This window comes from Numenius arquata, chromosome Z (assembly GCF_964106895.1).
Source record: "Numenius arquata chromosome Z, bNumArq3.hap1.1, whole genome shotgun sequence".
NCBI lineage: Eukaryota > Metazoa > Chordata > Aves > Charadriiformes > Scolopacidae > Numenius > Numenius arquata.
Genome location: NC_133616.1, coordinates 10,792,427 through 10,813,292, shown reverse-complemented (window position 1 = coordinate 10,813,292; position 20,866 = coordinate 10,792,427). Strand labels below are relative to the sequence as shown.

Sequence of the window (20,866 nt, the reverse complement as noted above, 5' to 3'; positions counted from 1 at the left end):
GCGAGGGCCTGCAGGCAGTAACGTAATAAAAGCAGTAATAGTAATAATAATAATGGACGATGGGCATTAGACTGAGTACTGGTTAAGCGGCTACAAAACCAGATGTAATACAACCCTGCAGAGCTGAGGGAGCATCATCAAACGTTCCTGGGAAGGGGACTTCTTGGACAGTAGGCGACTCGCAGCTCTTCCCACTTGGTTTTCGGCTGCGGTGTCCAAGCGAGGGCTCGGCGCACAAGAGCTGCAGAGAGCGGCTTTTCCTAAAGGCTCTGCACCCTTGCGCTTAACTGCGAGTCCTTAGCTATCCATCACCCCTGGCTCTTGTTAGACACATCTCAAAACGGAGCCAGCAGTTCAGAAAGGCAGCTGAGACCCTGCAGCATGGAGGGGCCTGTCGCCCATCCCGCCTCTCCCGCAAGCGCTAAAATGGATCCCTTGCGGCCGTTAAATATCCCCTGGCATTTTCCATGAGCAGGGGGACATTAAACTCCATGTCTTAGCCAAATGTCAGTCTAGGTAATTTAATTCTGCTTCCCTAAGTAGTATGAATTGAACTGACCTTCTGCCTAGGCAACTGTATACCCATGTTCAGAGACTCTGAATTTCGTACAGACGTGGGCATGTTTGTCCTCATGCAGCCCCTTTGAGATGTTCTGCATTTTAATCACTCCAGTGCCAGAGCTGGGAGTATCCAGTGACCTTCCCAAGGTCGCACAAGGGATGGGTGGCAGATTTGGGGAAGGCACCCTCCTTTTAACGTTCTGCATCTTCTCATGCTGATTTGCCCCAGCCTCATGAGAGATGAAAGGTGCTGAGGTGGGATGTGGTGGTGACGTCCCTGCTTTCCTGGGGGGTGCATGTGACAGCTACCTGGTTCTTGGGCTGAAATACACGCGAGGAAGGTGGGGTTGTGTCCTGGAGGGCCACAAATGTCCCCATGCTGTCCCAGCCATCTCGAGGGAGGTGGCAGCTCCTGACACACCACCTCACTCCTCCCTGGCACCTTCCTCTGCCTCAAGGCCCTATCCCCTCCAGATCCCTCAGCCCCTTTCCAGCCTCGGGCTGGAGCCCTGATGTCTGAACGTCTTTGCAGAACCTTGCCCTCACCTTTATTAATATTGATACCTTTGCAGAAGACATAATTATGAAAACAATTTCCAGGAGCAAGATGAGGAGGAAGGCAGCCTGGATCTCCTGCCAATGAGAGATGGGGGCCAGAGCACTGGAAATGCGTTTCCAGTCATCACTGAAAATGACAATGCAGAGTGACCCCTTGCAGCTGGCTGCTAATAACCAGCACGGCATGACTGCCAGCAAGGCATGGGCTCCAGATAGCAAAAGAAAGTACCAGTCATTTTCCATTCAATTAGAGCCCGTCTTCCGAGTGGCTGGGGAAGGGATTTTCTGCTGGGGGCTGCAGGGAGGGAGGAAGGAGAGAGGAAGCAAAACCAAAGGAGGTCATTCCTTCCCAGGGTTTTTTTTGTGCTTGCCCAGGCTGGGTGGGTGGTCCAACCCTGTGGTGGGTCTACTCCTGGCTCAGATGGCCCTGCACTGCTCTTGCCTTGGCTCCAGGCTGCTCCGTCCCCAGCAGGGCATGAGATCAGGACTTCATGCCTGGGGTTTAACTTCTATGCAGAAGGTGTGATGGTTTCCTCTAGGATAAGGCTCTGACATCCCCAGCCCTGGGATTTTAGGAGAAGCATCATGCAGTCACTGGTTGACACTGTCTCTCCACCTGTAGCAGGATGCGTGCCCATGTCACAATGCTCCCACGCAGCACTTTTTCTGACGAGATGTTGCAAAGGCTTTGTCTTGAGCTATAGGTTTTCCACCCGTCCAACTAGCAGAGCGAAACCCAGCACAACTTCCAAGATGAAGTCTCAGCCCAGCTGATGCTGGTAGAGATCCCCAGGGAAACTTACAAGGTGCTAGATCCACACCACCAACCCCCACCATGCTGGGACACAGCCCTGGGTTCACAGCCGCAAAAGAGACGCTGAAATGCAGAAGCTTCTGCAAGGAGAGATGGCAACCTGGGGCAAAATTGCATGGCAAAATACACTAACACAGTGCACTTGTTTTAATTGGAAACACCCTGATGGCACAAGGAGAAGCTCCATTCAGGGCAGGTGCCTGTTGATCCGTGGCAGCTGAGTTCATCCTGTGATGACTCTCCTAAGCCTGCTGACTGCCTGCTTGAACACTCAATCACCACAGCGTCTGTGCTTCATACCCACAGCAGCCGTACCAGTTCCTGAGGAGGAGAATTTCGTAGCTGTGCAGAACACAGAGGTTTTATAGGCCACTAGTTATTAAAGTGTTAATGGGAGTGGGCTGGCTGCAGGGTGCAGGACACAGCCCCTCCTATCAGCTCCAGCCCACCACCTCTTCCCCAAGTGCCATCCTGGAGGGTGTTAGAGCATCTGCCAGGTGGGGCTGAGGGTCTTACCTCCCACCACATCCACCAGGATGTGTCCTGACACCCTGCGCTCCTCCAGGCACTCTTGCAAGAGGCAGCGATATTGCACCCCAGCTCATGGCTGGCCCAGGGCAGCGCTGGCTTCTGCTCACCACTGCTCCTCTGAACCCAGGCTGAGTTCAAACTGCTGGGCTGGATCCGGCTTGTGCTGGTGCCGGGATGCCCGGGGCTCACGGTTGGGTGTGCTTCCCTGGGGGGTTGCCCTTGTGTGCTGGACAGAGGGCCAGATGTTTGTGAAGCCAGGCAGGGCATGGGTGGGATGCAGATGTTACAGGACGATGCCCTGAACTCCTGCAGGAGAGAATGCAAGGAACTCAGAAAATGCAGCTTAATTGCTGCCCTGGGCCCTGCAGGCTGGAGGTTACCTTCATTTTTAAGGAGTGTATCTTCCACAAACACAACAATTTCCATTTAAAGGCACCCAAGTGGCTGAAACTTCACCACTGCTTTGCCAAGCTCCTTGCCTTGTTGTCAATTTTTTTCAATGCACCAACAAATATGAGCTTCAGATATGGACCATGGCTGCAGGGACATGTCAGTACAGTCCCTGCTCCAAAATAACTTCCCTGCTTTGTTCAGAGCTGGCACCTTGTTTCTTGTTTGACGTTTTCCAGGATTTGGGGTAGAAAGGGAAAATCTGTGTTAGCAGTGGAGCTCTTCTTGCACTCCAGCACTTCCAGCCTCTCATGACTGGGACACGCAGCACACCGAAGGCAAAGACTGACTGCTGGCTGCACTTCAAGGATTCATTTATTTGTTTTTCTGGTCCAGTAATTGCTGCATGTAACCAGCAAATTGTTTTTCGACGTGTTCCTGAAGTCTATTCTCTCCCATTTTTCCTGTTCTTTGAGGATGGACGGTCTTGTCACAGTACCGGCTGTAATCCGGCTTTGGCTGGTGGCAAAAGCGCTGTGCCCAGCTCCCTGCTTTGCTGTACTTGGCACGGAATTGCTTGGCCCACACCAGTCCTTCACAGTCACAGGAGCATCTGCACCATGGGTCCAGACGTGGTCAGGAGCATCCCTGTGGCACAGCTGGTGGCATGGGCACCCCAGCCCCCAGGCCCTGCTGCTCCCTGTCCCACATCACACAGCACCCATTGCCCATGTGGAGCAGAGAAGAGGTGTGAAAGAGGCAATAGGGTTTTTAGGAGCATGTTAGGTAAGGGCTGGTGGAGGATGACTTTGGGAGGGCTTTATCCTGACTAGGGATGGGGGGAAGAGAACAGGACATTTTAATTTCTCTTTCAGTCCTAACTCCCATGACTTTGTTTCCAGCACAAACACCAAACCTCTCTTTTAGGAAAACTCACAGGGGCAAAAAGGGCAATGCCATTTGGACCACACCAGTTTCACAGCCCTCTGCCCCAGTTCATGGCAGCCTTTTCCCCAGCCCCAACCAGGGATGAGCTCAGCAACCATGGGACACCTGGACCACTGGGGATGAAACCAGGCAGGGCACTAAGCCACCAACGGGCCCAGCATGAGGGGTGCCTGTGGGCATCCTGCCTGGTTCCTCCAGGATGATCAGATGCTGGCATCAGTTACAGTAGGGCTATAAGAACCAGGAGGGCTCAGGGAGGATGCCAGGGTGGCTCAGACCCTGTCTCCATCTCATGCATGGGTAGGCAGAGGTTCCACTTGGAGAGCCTGCCCCTTCCCTGGCCCGTCGCTCCAGCAGGCGACATTGCATGCAGAGCAAGCCAACCCCAACACCGTCTCGGAGAGGCCAGTTGCTGCCGCGGAAGTTACCTATGGCGACCTCGTCAAAGGTGAGAGTGGTGGAGTTTTTGCCCAGAGCATTCGTGACTGTCAGAGTCACCTTGTACTTCACCGTTGAGAAGAGCTGGAGGTATTTGATGTGACACCTGTTTTTAGGAAAGATATCCTTCTCACAGACCATCTCTTTCGTGCCGTGTCTGGAAAGTAGAGATGAGAAAAGCTGTTACCTACAGAGCAGTGCTTGGGGTGAGGATGCACCCATTATGCTGGAGGGAGGAGGCAGAAAGAGCAGCACTGTGTCTCCTCTCTGCCTGTGGTCCCCATGCTACAGCCAAAGGGCTGCTTTCCTCCTGCCAGGGAATTTTGTAGGCTCATGTGTGTGATGATTTATCCTAAGCCTGCACAGAGACTGTGGTGATTGTCCTCACGCTGGCCCCAAGGAAAGGATGAGACCCTGCTGGGTTGGGGTTGGCTCTGCCCCTCCAGTGTGCGGAACAGGGTCTCCTTTCTGCTGGTGACAAAAGCCCCAGAAGATGGTGCACAGCACCAGCCTGTACAAGAGCTATGCCAGTACCCGGGCACAGGCTGGGGCACAATGCCAACTCTAGGAGAGGGACACTGCTGCTGCCTGGCCACAGGCAGTGTACAGCAGACAAGAGCGTGGCTGTGCCAGCTGTGCCAGAAAACAGCAGGCACAACCTCCACTGTGGACAAGTGGTGCGTAGAGGATGGACCTGGGGGGACTGGAAAGGGGACACAGGAGCTGGGGACTTCCCTGGCCCCCTCTGGGGAAACTGGAACTTTCTTGGAACAAAGCCCCAGTGACAAGCATTTGGATGTCCCTGGAGCACCCTTCCCCAAGCGCACTTTTGAGACACCGACCCCATACCCTCAGCGCAGGTCAGACCCACTGCCCCAAGATTTTATGGCACTACTTGGGCTCAGGACCTGCTCCCGGCTGCAGGGACAAAACCTCACCCCTTTGCACCCTTCCTTCCCAGGCACTTACATGACGGAGATGTTGAAGGAGTTGGGGATGTAGGTGGGAGTGGGCAGGTGCCAGCTGCAGTAGAAACCCTTTGGGTAGCTATTGGACCGGCACATCAGCACTGGCTCCTTCGGGGGGGCTGCCAGGGAAAGAGAAAGAGCAATTACTCACTGAGGTGGGGTTATCACCACGTCCTGAACAAGGGGATGTCCCTCCACTCTCAACTGCTGCCAGCTCAGGAGGGACACAGTTTGCAAGGGGAGCCTGCTCTGTGTTAATCAGCTTCTTGAAGCATCTGGGGGCCTTTGCCCCATGTCTTCCCCATGAGATCTTGCTTTAGCTGTGCACAGCTGTTTATCTTCTCCCCTGGCAGCTCACTGGCTCTAATGAGAGATGGAGTGGCAGAGGAGCTTGGCAGGTACCGGGGGAAATTGCCTTCAAGGCTGTGACAGAGACGTGGCTGATGGGGAGGAGGTGTTGCTCTCTTGACCCCATTAAGCTACAGTGCTCATGGCTCTCTCTGCCACCCCCCTGGGGAGTGATAAACTTCTTGAGGGATGATCCTCCAAAAGACCAGAGGTCCTCAGAGGGAGGAAGAAGGACCACTTATGGCAAGGTGAGGAGGAACAACCTGAAACCAGCAGTGAAAATTCAGCTTTCCATGAGGACTGGCAGTGTTCATGCTTTCAGCAGCAGGGCAGAGCCTCCAATCCCAGGGCTCTGCCTCCTAAAGGACATGGAGGAAACTGGAGACAGGACAAGAGCATGCAGTGGGGAGCAGCCTACCTCTGGCCTCATCTGGTCCTAGAGGTTAGAGGCAGGAGAGGTTTTTAAACCCAACCAAGTGTTCACACTGCACTTGGCTTTCCTGGACATGCATGCCGTCTGTGCTCTCTGCAGGAGCACAGCCAGAGCTGCAGAAAGACTCTGCAAAACACCAAGGGCCAGTGCATGCAGAAGGATGCTAAATCTTGCCCCTGTAGGTTGGTAAAAGTCTTATCTGAACTGACGCTGAAGTCAATGCCTCTTGGTAGGTCCTCTCTGGACACTTGCATTGCTAAGAGCAGAGTCTGGCTCTAACTGCAGCCCCCCTGGCAAAGTACTTGGCCATAAAATACACTCCCTGGGCTGGATGTGCACCAGGGTTCCCTCAGAAAGGCTGCCTGAACCTGTGGCGGTCCCTCTTCTCCCTTCCTTCTTTAGGCATCGTCCTGATGCATCCACTTGGGATGTCTCAGGACACGCTCTTCTCTCGAAGTAAAGGTTTTGAAACAAACCCAGCAAATCTGCCAGCTTTAGTGCAAGCATCGCTGCTCACTGTTCCACCACAGTCCCGGCAGTGCTCCCCACCACACAGCTAAATACCCTCCCCCCTGCCACTGAGGCAGATGCCTTACACATGGAGATGCAAGGAGATACAAACCAGGATGCAAGAGTTCAGGGAGCACCCACAGGCTGGAAAACTCCTTCCTCTGAGGGCTGCAAGGGCAAATCACAAGTCCCACAGCACCATGCATGCAACATAGAATCATAGAATGGTTTAGGCTGGAAGGGACCTTGAAGATCATCAAGTTCCAACCCCCTGCCATGGGCAGGGACACCTCCACTAGACCACGTTGCTCAAAGCCCCATCGAGCCTGGCCTTGAACACTTCCAGGGATGGAGCATCCACAACTTTTCTGGGCAACCTGTTCCAGTGTCTCACCACCCTCACAATAAAGAATTTCTTCCTAATATTGAATCTACATGTCTTGTATGGAGCAGCCTGTGCTGATGTTGGTGCAGGGAAGCTGTGCGGCAGCCTAGCATCCCTCTGCATGCCATGCTGGAGAAGTAAAGGATGCAGCAAGTCAGCTAAGGGTACCCTTGCTGCACCAGTGATCCAGCAGCACCAAGAGGATGCCAAAGCCTCAAGACAATGCAAAATGGGATATCCCTGAAGACACGTCAGTGCAAATCCCCCATGTGGCGCACAGCCCTGCAGAGCTGCTGGTCTCCTGGTGGTGTCTAGGACCAAAGCAGGATCCTGGTGGGCAACAACAGCCTGACCATGCCCTCTGGAGAGGGCCAACCCAGCTGGTTTGCCCTGAGCATGGACTGACAGGGCGGGCTGCTGGGATCCTGGCTGGGCATTGCACAGCAGAGCCCATAGCCAGAAAATGTGTAGGGGTTTTGCTAGAATAGCTTTCCAGAGGGATGCCATGAGCTTCAGCTGCAGCCCCCTTCTGCAGTCTACAGAGGAGAAGCTGAGGCATGGGTCTTGCCCCTGGGCAGGGCTGGAGAGAAACCAAGCAGGTGGCAAGAAAGCCAAGGGCAGCAGAGCCAGGGAGCAAGGAGAGGAAGAGGGAGAGGGAGAGGGAGAGGGAGAGGGAGAGGAGAAGGAGAAGGAGAAGGAGAAGGAGAAGGAGAAGGAGAAGGAGAAGGAGAAGGAGAAGGAGAAGGAGAAAGAAAGAGAAAGAGAAGAGGAAGAGGGAAAGAGAAAAGGAGAAAGAAAGGGAAGAGGAAGAGGAAGAGGAAGAGGAAGAGGAAGAGGAAGAGGAAGAGGAAGAGGAAGAGGAAGAGGAAGAGGAAGAGGAAGAGGAAGAGGAAGAGGAAGAGGAAGAGGGAAAGGAGAGGAGAGGAGAGGAGAGGAGAGGAGAGGAGAGGAGAGGAGAGGAGAGGAGAGGAGAGGAGAGGAGAGGAGAGGAGAGGAGAGGAGAGGAGAGGAGAGGAGAGGAGAGGAGAGGAGAGGAGAGGAGAGGAGAGGAGAGGAGAGGAGAGGAGAGGAGAGAAGAGGAGAGGAGAGGAGAGGAGAGAAAAAAAAACGCTGAGGGATGGGGAAGAAGAAGAGGGAGAGAAGAAGGAGAGGAGAGGGAGAAAGAGAGGGGGAGAGAGAGAGAGAGGAGGAAAAGGAGAGGGAAAGGGAGGAGGAGAGGGAGAGGAGGGGGCCGGCAGGGAGGGGAGGCTGTGCTGCTCTGCGACGTGTATTCCTCCTAATGGCTATTTCAGCCTTCAGCCGGCAGACGAAGGCCAGAGCCTGGTTAATGAGCCTCCCAGCTAAATTATTCAAGCAGACCCTCCGCGGCAAAACAGAGTGGCTAATCGCAAGGCCAGAGACAAGGGCCTGATCCCTGCTACAGCTCCATCCTCCGCCTCCTCCTCTTCGCCGCCTCCTTTAACCCCTTCCCTGCCCCACAGCTGCCCCCGGGATGAGGCAGGAGACAAAGGCAGGGCAGCATCTCCCTTTGCAGGGGACAATAGCGGGGTGGAGGGTCCCAGGAGGTGTTTCGGAGGGGTTGAAGGGGTGCAGGGGATTTAGTGACAGCCTTTGGGGTCCGAGCGACCGCGTGGTGGCAGTGTGGGCTAACAGCACCCGCCTGGCACCCGGCAAACCGGGCTGGGGGCTGGAGATACTGCATGGGGCAGGGAGGATGCTGGGGGGTGCCACCCTGGGGCTTTTGCCCACTTGCATTTGTGCACTCTTGCCCGCTGCTTGTGCTCAGCACAACACCAGGAGCCAGCCGGGAAGGCAAGTAGAGGGGGCTGAGGCTTTGGCGAGCATCCCTGAAGTCCTGCATGGTCCCTGGCTGACAAGGAGGCTCTGCCCTACCTGCACGGCCCCAGATGCTGCACTCATACTGACCCGCAATTAGTCCATCCGAGGATAATTTATCTCCATTGTCTCCAGTATTATGCCGGATCTGGCTCTTGGTGACCTCTGTTAATTCCTCCACTGGCTGCAGTGGGCTCGTGCCTCTGTGTTTGCTTTGCTGGGAGAAGGGGGGCTGCCCAATCTGCCTCCCGCTTCCATCCCAACTCTGCAGTAGCCTTTGAAGATGCCCCATTTTCACAAGCTTGAATGCCTTCAAGATCCTGTTTTCTGCTCCAAGACTGGGGCTCCAAATGCAGCCCCTCACGTCTGGGCCCAGAACATGCTCTACTTCTGATCCAGAGGTGGAAGGAGAGCCTGGGGAAGGGGGACAAAACGACCCTCATATCTCTGCCACCCTGGTGCCTGCTGCAGCTGAAGGGATGCTGCTCTGTAAAGCCTGTTTTGCCCCAGCATTTACCCTCTCTTTCTGGGCAGGGACAAGCTGTCTCACGGGGACACTCCTGCCACGTCCATCTCTCCAAAGAGCCATCATTCCCAGAGCCACAGGCATTGTGCGAGGGTGATCTCACACAACTGTCCCACCTTGATGGGCAGAAAGTCCACCCCACGGGAGAGAGTGCAGGGCCAGTGCGATGTGCCAGCTGGGGCTATGACCATGACACCATGTGGGTGGCTGTGACCATAACCACCAGATGCCACTAAGGAGAGGGCTGCAAGCCCCTTCTCAGCTGCCATGGTGCATTGGGAGGGCTGTCTTTGCCCACCCTACCACTGTGTCTTCTCCAAGCTGGTGGCAGGGTCCCCATCTCCCTACAGGAGCTGGTGGCAGGGTCCCCATCTCCCTACAGGAGATGGTGGCTTGCAACCCTGTTCCTCTCCTCTCCCAGGAAAGGTGCTCGCCGGCACAGCTCATCCTGCCCATCAAAGGCTCTTAAAGAGAGCAAATAAAATTGCAGGCTCCAATCGATCCGGCGCTCTGTAATGCTGTCTTTGGATGTGGGCCAGCCCGGTCGGGCCAATTGAGAAAGCAAGAAAAGCAGCAGAGGAAAACAAAGCCATCAAGGGAGCATTAAAGGCTTTTTTTCTGCCCTGAGGCTTTGGGCAGTGCCTCTGGGTACGGGGTGTCCCCCTCCATCCTCCCCCGGGCTGATGTCCAGCTCTCAGACCCTGCCCAACACCGAAAACAGCCCGAGCAACACGCTGCCCCTGCACGGGCACTTCTCCCCAGGCTCCTGCATGCAGCCTCCTTAATCCTGGCAAATGTTTACTTCCCCATCACCTCATGGAGCTGCTGAACTCTGTAAAGGCACAGCTCCTTCCCTTTCGTTGCAAGCAGCGCCTGCCCTCTCTAATCTGTCCATTAACCTCTCACATGGCAGGAAGCCACTTCTCCCACGCACTCTGCCGATGTCCTCTCTGCAAATCCGAGAGTGTGTTTAATGCCCGGCTGCGGTGGCTTCCCAGTGGTGTGGGCTGTAACCACAGCCTTGCTGTGAAAGCTCGGGGCAAAGGGATGAAGGGCTGTGCCAGAGCTGGGTGCATCCCACCTGGGCACGCCGCTCACAAGCCGTGTGGTGCTCCAGCAAAATTCAGAGCTGTGACAGGCAGGAAAAGCTGGTACCAGGGTCATTGTCTCTGCAGAACCCACAGAAGACTGGTGGCAGGGATGGGGCTGGCTTTCCCACCACACAGTGCCCCGGACTTTCTACCCAGTACCTTCCAGTCTCTAAAGGGGGCCTGCAGGAGAAATGAGGAGGGACTCTCTATCAGGGAGTGTAGCAATAGGACAGGGGGAACAGTTTTAAACTGAAACAGGGGAGATTTAGATTAGACATTAGGAAGAAATTCTTTACTGTGAGGGTGGTGAGGAACACTCAAACAGGTTGCCCAGAAAAGCTGTGATGCCCCAGCCCCAGAAGTGTTCAAGATCAGGCTGGATGGGGTTTTGAGCAACTTGCTCTAGTGGAAGGTGTCCCTGCCCATGGCAGGAGGGTGGGAACTAAATGATCTTTAAGGTCGCTTCCAACCTGAACCATTCTATGAATCTATGTTTCTATGATTTGGCTGCTGTCCCTCTGGCTTGTTGGAAATAACTGTCGCTTGACCAGCTCCAGCATCTCTGCTCAGCTGGGGAGAGCACAACAAGTGGTCCTTGAGGATGAAACAGCTCTGGATGCATCAGCGCAGACACAGATTTCTTTTCTCCCTCCCCATCTCTAAAGCCTGGTCGTCCTTGTACCCTGAGCCCCACTGCGCAAAGGAAAAGTGTGACCAACCATTTTAGAAACCACTAAAAATGATCTACAATAGCTTTTCCTAGCCCTGCTAGGTCATGAGATAATGGACATTAAAATCGTGGCATTTTTATATATAGAAAAGTTATTTTAGGTCATTTTTAGAGGTTTCTGAAATGGATCAGTTATAATTTTCCTCTCCTGCTGAGGGCTGAATGTACTAAATATGCCTTGCTCCACAGGTGGAGGGATACAAAAAATAGTACCAATAAAAGTTTTAAGAGGCCTCTCCAACACTTCTGTAAGATATATTTTTCTTGGTGCACTCAGGGCACATCCAGGCACTGGGCTGCTGGAGGATACTGATCCTACAGTGTGCTTGTGGGGTCACCTGCATAACTCACCATCCCACTCTCGGGCCAGCAAAGCCTCCAGGGTCCACAACAGCAGCACATCCTTGTGCTAGAGCTACAGCTGTGACACAGCCCACATGCATGTGGGCCCCCATACTGCCCAGCACCGGGGGACAACCCCAGCGCTGATGCTCTTCTGCCACCAGATTCACACTGTTAGCATCCCTGCCTCTCCCCAGTGCCCATGGTGGGATCACTGCTCCGTTTCCTGCCTGTGCCCAGCCATGACCTCGCAGGCAGTGGGTACGAGCTGGTAAGTTAAAAAGGGCACCCAAGTGACCACAAGCGAAGCTGCAGAGGCTGGGGGGGCACAACAGGGACCCAGCCCTGCGTGAGATGCCAGCACACGTGCACAAGAGCAGCACACACCCTGTACGCCTGCGCACGCAACCGAGGCAGGTGCTTTTGTTATGCACATGCTGCCTGCAAGCACGATGTATTATTTATCTAATGCTGCTTTTCTGAAATTGTCTGTGTACGGCAGGCTGGTAGGAAACAACAGAGAAAACAGCAATGAATAAATAATATTTCTACTGCCCGGCAGATCAGGGGGGCATTGGCTCGCCATGCACCACCTGTGCTGGAGTGCAGTGTGGCTGTGGCTGGGGACGGTCCCTTCCACCGCCCCAGATGTTGGGATGCGGCTGCGTTTCGTTGCTGGAGAAAGGGAGGGAGGTGAAGCTCCTATTTTGCTCTGTTAGCCCTTGTCCAGGCTGTTCTTGGATAGGAGCAAGGATGAGGAGGGGCGCAGAGGACAGTGGTGGGGCGGTACAGGGGTAGATGGTGCTCCTCTACCTCATGCCTCTGCACTCAGGGAACATCACGTTCATAACCACCATTTCTTCAAGAAGAATTAAGCAAAGTTTTGGGTTGGGTTTTATTTCTTTTTTTGGTTTGTGTGGTTTTTTGTTTTTTTTTTTAAATTAATGTGGCAAAATTCACGTGAGAGAGAATTAGAGAGCCCAGGGGTGCGGGGCACAGGGTGAGATGGGCTCGTCCCTCACTGACCTCCTGGGTGACCTGGGCAAGTGATGGAGACAGGGCTTAGGTCTCTCCCAGTCAGTCAAAGCCAGCCCACCCTTAGCAAGGGACATTTTCAGGGGGACATTCCTCCCTCTTGAAATTAGGCTTTGAAGACGTATCCCTCTGGAGTGTAAGCCACCCCAGCTGAACACCAGAGTTGCCCACATTCAGCCAGCACCTATCACAGCCCCAACACCCTCACTCTGCAGCATCTCCCCGAAATGGGCAAGGGACACCTGCGGCTGTAACCAAAGTCCTCTGGCCCCTCTGCCATCTAGGAGCCAGTTCCTCAGCCTCAAAGAGCAAGAATTTATTCCCCAGAAGGTGCTGGAGAAAAAGGTGGACTCAGCAAAAGATAAATTTCTAAAAGGCCCTGTTTTACACTGATTGGGGCTCGTAAAGCAAGCTATGGATTTTCTCATTTCCCTTGCAGAAAATTCAGTGAGCACATCAAGAGGCAGTGCTGTAAATTTTTGGGCGAGGCATTACTCACAGAGAAGAGAGAGCTCGGAGCCCAGCTTCAAGCCCAAATCGCAGTGCAAGCTCCTAGCCCTAAAAGCTGCCTCCCAGCAGGACGGCGCGATAACAGGCTCACCAGAGTTTGCTTCATCCTGCACGGCACGAGGCCGTGCTATTTGCGGCACAGCAGAGGTGCTCTTCAAACCTGACAGCTCTCAAGCCTTTAAAAAATTAGCAAGCCAGCCCGGATGAGCAGCAAGAGGAAAAAGCAAAAGGAGAGGGGCTCCGGCACCCGTGGCGTGGGGTGGGGTGGCCGGCTGGCATGGCAGCCTTCTCTGGAGATGCTCCCCCAGGTGCAGGATGCTGCGGGAAGGTAATTGAGGCAGGTGAAGCCATCAGGCAACCCTCACCCATGACAGATCTGCTGGCTCCCAGTTGCAGAGCTGAACCCCTCCAGCAGCGCTGGTGCTGGGCAGCATTGCTGTCCCTGGGCAATGCCCGCACAGGTCCTCAGAGGTCCCACCTGGCACACCGGCACCCCAAAAACCAACTGTGCTCCTGCAGGTGACCTTGTCCCCATGGGCTGGGACGCTAGGCTGGATGCCACAGGGACTGTGGACTTTGGGTGCCTCCAGCCTTCACTTGGGACCCCACCACAGCAGAAGGTCCCTCCTGGCCCTCCTGTCCTCCATCGGAAACCAAAGAGCAGTTTTGCTCCGAAACAGTATTAAATATTGAACAAAAGAAAGCAAATCTGTTATCTGGGATAATTGGGAGTAAATAAAACATTTAACCAAACCAAATGCAGCTGTTTCTACTTGGAGCCGGCACAACAGCAGGGAAGCCAGCTCAGCTACTCTGCATCCTCGTTACGGCAGCTGATTATTGTTTTGTGTATAACGGTAGCACCGCCAGGCCTTGAGGGAGGCCGGGGACCTCGGTGCTCGGTGCGGCACGGCCGGGAGGGGTACACCGGCAAGGACAGATGCGGCAGCACAGCGATCCTGCTGGGCACGGGAAGCCCTTTGCAGCACTGGGATTTGCTCTCCAGCCCTGGGAGTTCATGGAGAGGCCGTCTTTCCTCCCCCAACACCTCTGCGAAGGGATTTGCATGTAACATAAACCATTTCAGAGCCAGGTCACTGGTTCGCACATAGCCCCGGGCAGTAATGACCAAACCTCGTTACCGGCTGCTCTGGGACCGAGCGTGCCGGGCCTCCGTCCAGCTCCTGGAGACCTGAAGAGCGGTGTGGGGTGAGAGACTGTGCAGTTCCCAGGGGAAACTGCTGGCAAATGGAGCCAAGGAAAGCCCCAGGGATGGAGAGAGTGTCCCTGCCTACAGCTCAGAACTGGAGCATCCCGGGGAGCCAGGTTGCCATGGCCAACCAGTGGGGAAGGGGCTGCAGCCCCTGTGTGGGGAGCAGGGGGCTGATGTGCTCTTTGCTTTCTCAGTGCAGCCACGGGGCTTTCCACCACTGGGGTTTGGGGAAAAGAGCTTGACTCTCCCACAGCTCCCACTCAAATGCTGTGCCTTATCCCTTATAAAATGGCCGGCAAGGATGCAGGGCATGAATTTCATGGGATTTTCCAGTCCCTGCCAAAGTAGTTTCTGTTCCAGGGGACCCTTCTCCTTGCCATGGGGCTGGATGCACTGTGCCAAGGCAATGCAGGGGGAAAATGCTCCCTAGCACTCAGAGAGTGCCCCAGCCGCGGCTCCTCACCCCAAGGAGCTTGTGGTCAGTGCCCATGGGAGCACATCACCACCCTGATCTCCAGGGAGGAGTAGCTGCATCCCTTGGTACCCCTCGATAACAGGCTTGATCAGAGCAGTGCGAAACTGCTCTGAAGTGTTGGTTTCTGCTGTGCCCTGTCTCAGCCCACACCAACAACATGCAACCCTGGAGCCCAAGTCTGTGCAGAGCCCTGGAAATCTCCTCCAGGAGGTCAGCTGGAAAAGCTGCCAGCCAGAGAGAGGGAACATCCCTGCCTGCTGTGTGCAAGGGCAGTGCCTACCCATGCTTGGTTGTGCAGGGGGCATGTGGGGTGTCCCTGAGGGCTTCCCAGCAGGTATTGGCCATGGCAGCTCCCTGCCTCTATGCCTCTGGGGCTTTCAGAAGAGAACTCAGAATCCCCTTCTCCCTCTTTTCCCAGCTCCAGGCACAATTTCCCTTCACGATCGACACCACGCAATGCCCCTGCCCCCTCTATCACCTTATTTAAAGGCTGCAAGAAAGCAATCCATCCTCCCAGCCTCTCCAGATGGAGAAGACAGGGAAAATACCAGGTGCAATCAGACACAACTGGGACCATCAGCAGCCGTGTATCCTCAGCAAATCTGTCCCACCAGAACTCCTGGAAATTGTATATTTATCCAGGAGGAGCCTCCTGGGGGAAGCTACAAGCACTTTGTCATGTACCGAGCAACAAGCTAGCCAGGAATATTACCAGCTATCACTCCCAGTGGGGGAGTGTGGGTTGCCTCTAACAGCCAGCAGCTCTCCAAAAATATCTATTCTCTCTTCATCCCTCACAAGATGAAGACTGGATTCATCCCCTTCTCTGCTCTGCTCTTCCCCAGGCTTCTCTCTGCTTCCCTGGTAAGGTGGGTACCTGCTGGCACAGGGGTGTCTCACCCCATGGGGAATGTAGAGGAAGAAGTAAGAGATTTCTGACTCTTTGGAGGAGAGAAAGGGATATTTCTGGTCTTCTCTTCTCCGGCCTGGACAGGAGGAGGAGGAGCTGATAGGAGCAGTTCGTAACCAGACGTACCCTCCATCCACTTTGTTCTTGCAGTGGCACTGGCTTTTGCAGGAAAAGCTCCTTTCCTTCAGCGTTAATGGAAAACCACCCTCTCCTCTTTTCTCTCACATGTTTGCTTAGAGGAAACACTGCAGGCTCTGCTCCCATCCCTTTACAAGGCAGACCCCATGGCCCTCAAGCCTATGCTGGCTGCTCCACCTTGGATTCAGTGGGGGACAGGGCACCTGAAAGTGGGCATCTGGATGCAGGTACCTCCCTTCGCATCAGGTCTCTGCACAGGCTTCATCCTCAACCTCAAGCTGACCCTGTGTTTGGCCACCTGGATTGCATCCCGGTTTGCTTGTGCAGACTCGGCATCAGCAGCAGCAGCCAGCCTCCTTGGCATGTCTACTGAAGCCACCCGGCCCATTCAACAAGTCCTTCTGCATAATATACCCTGGAAAATATCACCACGGGACTCTGTTGGGGATGGCTCTGAGACTAGGGGGTGCCTCTAGTTGGTGGTGCTCTTCAGGCTGCTCAAGGATGCTGCTGGCCCATTAATGACATGTATCAGGGAAGATGCTTAATTCGTCCCATGAAATGAGGTCTCTGCACCAGTCCTTAGCTGCCCGCTCTCTGGCTTTGAGAAAATACCAGTCAGGCATGTCACCAACAGCAGGAGGGTCCCCAGCTCAAACCTAATTCCTCTCCTGTGCTCCAGGTACCATGAGGTGGAGGCAGGAAGGAGGAGGGAGCCCAACTTCAGAGCATCAGCTTCTGCAGCACATCCAAAGGGCGTCCTTTCAAGGGACGAAACCCAGAGGAGTGTGGCATTTCTGGAAGGGATGGGCTGTGATACCAGCTCAGCTAACACCACTGCTCAATATCACTGTTCTATTTATGAATGTCTTTTTTTATCCTCAGGCCTGAATCAGGCCCTGGCCTCATTCTTATTTTACGGCAATGAGATTCTTGGGATCAAGTTAAGTCACACAACCCCAGACTTCACTGCATTTGGAACTAATAGTTGCATCCTTAACTCAGCCGACTTCAAGGGAGGTCCCATTATTCAGCCCATCTGTAAAGAAATGGAGCTAAAAAAAGGCTCTTCGCTTTACGAAAATGATGTTCATCTTCCTGAAATCCTGGCTGGACGCTTAAATCCCCACAAGTGGCAGTGAGCAAACCCCGTGGGATGCTCCTGGCATGCATGGCCAGGGCAGCTCAAACAGCTTGAGGGGGCCGAGGAGCCTCTTCCGACCTGCGTGAGAGCCCACAATTTGCAAAACAAAGCGTGAAGCACAAACCGACTCTACTACGCACAGCGACTGTTTTCACCCGCTCTAATCATCACCTGTAAAATCTTGGCAAAGTTGTTTTCATCTTCTTCCCTCCCCACTTCCCCCAGCTCCGCTCTGCAGCGAGCACCTCACTAAATTCCCTTAATCTCCCCTTTAGGTCATACGCTACCTTCTAATCCTTTAATCAATTTTCCTCTGGACTCCCTGTAATTTATCAATGGCCTTTTAATAACAAAACCCCCCAGAAGTGAACGCACTTTTCCTGGGTGTATTGGCACCAGATCATTGGCGAGAGCAGCAGCGCTGCCGGCCCTGCCCCAGCGGCAATAACCTGGATGCTCAGCACAGCCTGTCCCTCCTCACGGAGGACAGCAGCTTCTCAGGCATCCTCTGATTTGCTTCCAACAAAGACCAAATAACAAGGAGTTACTGTTATAAAAAATGGTGCTATAAACATTTTAATTACTTCCCGAGGGCTGCCGAGAATCCCAGCACAGAGCTCCCCCAGGGCGGACAACCCTCCTGCAAACACCAAGGACCAGAGCTGGGGACCGAGCTGTCACCCAGAGGTCCCCAAATCTCATTTGGGCTGGACAAAGGGTGACAGGACACCAGGACAGGCACAGTGCCCAGATACCCCACTGATGGGCTGGGACTGATTCCTGGCTGGATTGTGGTCTCTGCAAGAGGCTCAGCACAGGATCAAGGAGTTTGGCAGAGAAGCCCAGGGCTGCTATTTCTTCCCCTACCTTTCTCACCCCATCCAAGGTCAAACAGTCCTGGACTCTCAATAAACTGTTGTAGGGGCTCCAGGGGATTTCAGGAGGTATTTGATAGGATTTTAGCAGACCTGAAGCGTGACTTTACAGGCACGGGGGGAAATACCCTAGAGCCTTGGAGGGAAAAGTTATTAGAGTCACTGAAGGATTTTGCTGTGCTCTCTGAAGCGTTGCACTGAAAATTGCAGGAGAAGAGCTAGCCCCGTAGTCCGGACCTTGCCAGCAGCAGAAGGATGCTGCATTGTCCTGGCTCACATGAACTCCAGTGCCTTGTCATGGACCAGGAGGACACTGCTGCTGCTATGCGCACTGCAAATGTCTCCTGCAACAGGGACAACTCTCTCCTCGATGCATGCAGATGGCTCAGCATCCTTCTGAGATGAGGTAAGCAGCGGGGACAGGTCCGAGAGCAGGGGCTCGGCTGCAGATGAGAGCTGCAAGGATGGGCTGGGGAAAACCAGACAGGGCAGGGCAATCTGGTCTTACCCGAATACCTTGCCATCCTGTCTTGGAGCAGAGAAAGCAGCTCTGGCTGGGTTAATGCCGATGCAGCCAGGTCTGTCCCATGGCATATGTGCCACCAGCAGCACGGGAAGGAAGGCAGCGTGGCTGGAGTAAGTGGAGAAGTGCTGTGATGCTGCCAAAGTTTCTGACCATTCCAGCAGTGATATGGGGTTGAACATGCCCGGGATCCAGTATGGGAGGACTTGGGGTTTGTCTGCAACAGGGAGATGCTGGAGGCACAGCTTGGTACCTGCCCCGTGCCCAGAAAGTTGTTTGCAGGCATTTCTGGGGAGAAGTTCCCTGTAGCAGCACCCACGGCGTTACAGCAGAGCAGCTCAGCCGGGGCCCAGCATAATGAAATGCAAATGACTTTGGAGGTCATAGCTCACACATGCATCTCGGTGGCTGTCTCTCCTGCTTTCTGCACTAATGTGGGCTGGAAAGGCAAGAACTGGGCAAGGACCTGGAGGGCAGATGCGCAGTCTTTGTTCCTCCTCCCCATCCCAATGCTTTACTTGGACCCTTGGGGAAGTTTGTAGCTCGAACGCAGCCCTCGCTGTGAGCCAAATGGGTTGCAAATGTATTGCCATGTGTTGTGTCATCTGCAGTGGCTAATAGGATCCCTTTTCCAAGGAAGAGGAAAAGAAAAGGAAGAAGCAGAGGGGAATGCTTAAATCTGCAAAACAAATGCCCATCACTCTTTCCGAAGCACTAAACCCACGGCAATAGGTTATATATGAAAGGTTGGTCTAGAATAATAATTTGCAAGGGCTTCTTGCAACAATGCAGCTGGATTCAGATGTCAAACCAAAATCCTTAGCACTTAATACCTTCAAAGCCTGTACAAAGAATGGATGTGATGCTGGCCCCAGTGGGGTTATCAGGAGATTTGTCTCCGATTTCACCAGCAGCCCCATTAACACGCTAATTTCCACTGCCCCGAGAAAGGGCAGGGAACCTCCTGCCTGGTGGCACCTATGCCATGCCCCAGCCCTGGGATGCTGCAGGAGTTACCTTCCCATGTGACATTTGCTGCGAATCTTGGGAGAAGTGATAAGTGGGAGAAAAGCACCCCGTGCCACCTTGCAGCCAAGGAAACGGTGGTACAGAGCAGGCAAGGGACGGACAATGAGGATGGAGAGGCTGACTCAGGATGCTTGTGAAATCCCTCAGGCCTGCCTGCATCTTCCCATGAGTCGTGGTGAACCCAAGTGCTCAGTCCATCTCTACCTGCATGTGAGCGTTGCTGGGCACAGCAGCCACTGTTAAATGAGCCACCCAGGCCCCCATCCCTCTGCCCGGCCCCAGGCAGGGCTGGAAGAGCCCTCCCTGCCCGCCTGGCTTCCCCACACCCCAAGCAGATGTTCTGGGTCCTGTATCCCGGGACAGATCCCGGCTTGATTTATTACTGGACGTGACTTCTGGAGTTTGTCAAAGGCACCCGCTCCCCCTCCCCTGACTTTCCCCACACCCTTCCCATTTTGTTTTACGTTCACTTTGTGGTCTCCCCACCATAGCTTGCAATAAACAGAAACTCATTTCCAGTATAAACAACTGCACACTCTGCCCCAGCGAGAGGTACGACCCTGCCTTTCCCCGTCCCCACACTTGCCTGCTTTAGGCTCTGGGAAAACAGTCTCTTCCTTCTGCTTTTTTTCACCCCCCACCCTTCTGGCCCTTTGCTTTTTTTTTTTTTTTTTTTTTCTTTTTTTTTTTTTCTGAGATTTATAATGTGCCAGCCAGAGCCAGAGTGGTCTATCCCACTCCACGTCATGTACGTGCTATTAAAAGTAAGTCTACCAATAGATCTCCGTAAGGAAAGCCACCCGAAATTCCAAAGGGCTGGAGATGGGAGGAAGGCTCTGCCTGAGCTGGGGGTTTATACTGAAGATGAGGATGTGGGCCCCAGTGTGGACAAAAGCCTCCCAAGATGTCAGATGCCTCTCAAGGCATAAAAAAGGGCAAGATTTAGAAAACTTGGGTCACAGGCTCATCTCTTGTGCACCGATGCACTGGGACAAGGCTGTTCCCAGTGCTGGAGGGGCTGCCATGCGGCTGTTGGGATAACAAGGCTGTGAGAGACCCCGTGCTGCTCATAATCCAGTAGCACTAATGCTGATGGTGTTATAGGAGGGGGATGCTAACGGTGTTCCCACAGGGGTTGTGCCTGGGCAATCACCAGGACCTGCCTGCAGCTCCCTGTGGCTGCAGAGCCCTTTCCCCATGTGGCTTTAACAAGATGCTCCCATGTTGACTGCTTTGGCCCAGAACCTGTTTCTGCTCAAACATCCAAAACCTCATGCTTGTTCAACCCAGTGATCCCCGCCGGGGTGCCTTTCCCCTGCCGATGGAGGCGTGAGGGGCAGATCCTGCCCTCCCCAAGCCCTGAGTTGGGCGGGATGCCAGAGGGATCAGAGGACAGCCTGATGGTTGCCAAGCTGAGGGAGAGAGGCTTTGCAGGAAGGCCATGCAGAGCTTCATCTCTCCGAAGGGCCAGGCTGATGCTCTCAGGGTTGCCTTCATCTATTTTTAACCACCTGGAAGGGAGCTGGCTGGGCCAAGAAGTCTGTCTCTGCCCTTGCTGTGCTCGATGGGGACAGACAAGCACCTGGGGAAGACAAATCAGGTCTT

At 54.1% G+C, this 20,866-nt stretch overlaps 1 protein-coding gene across 1 annotated transcript in view; it reads right to left on the bottom strand.

The window, feature by feature from the left end:
- CNTFR (ciliary neurotrophic factor receptor) overlaps nt 1-20,866 on the bottom strand; it is a 212,318-nt gene that overhangs the window by 17,298 nt on the left and 174,154 nt on the right. The window contains exons 5-6 of the mRNA XM_074166564.1: nt 5,210-5,327; nt 4,231-4,397 (exon numbers count right to left, since the gene is read on the bottom strand). Of these exons, the coding sequence (XP_074022665.1) occupies nt 4,231-4,397; nt 5,210-5,327 (285 nt within the window). The remainder of the gene's footprint in view (nt 1-4,230; nt 4,398-5,209; nt 5,328-20,866) is intronic.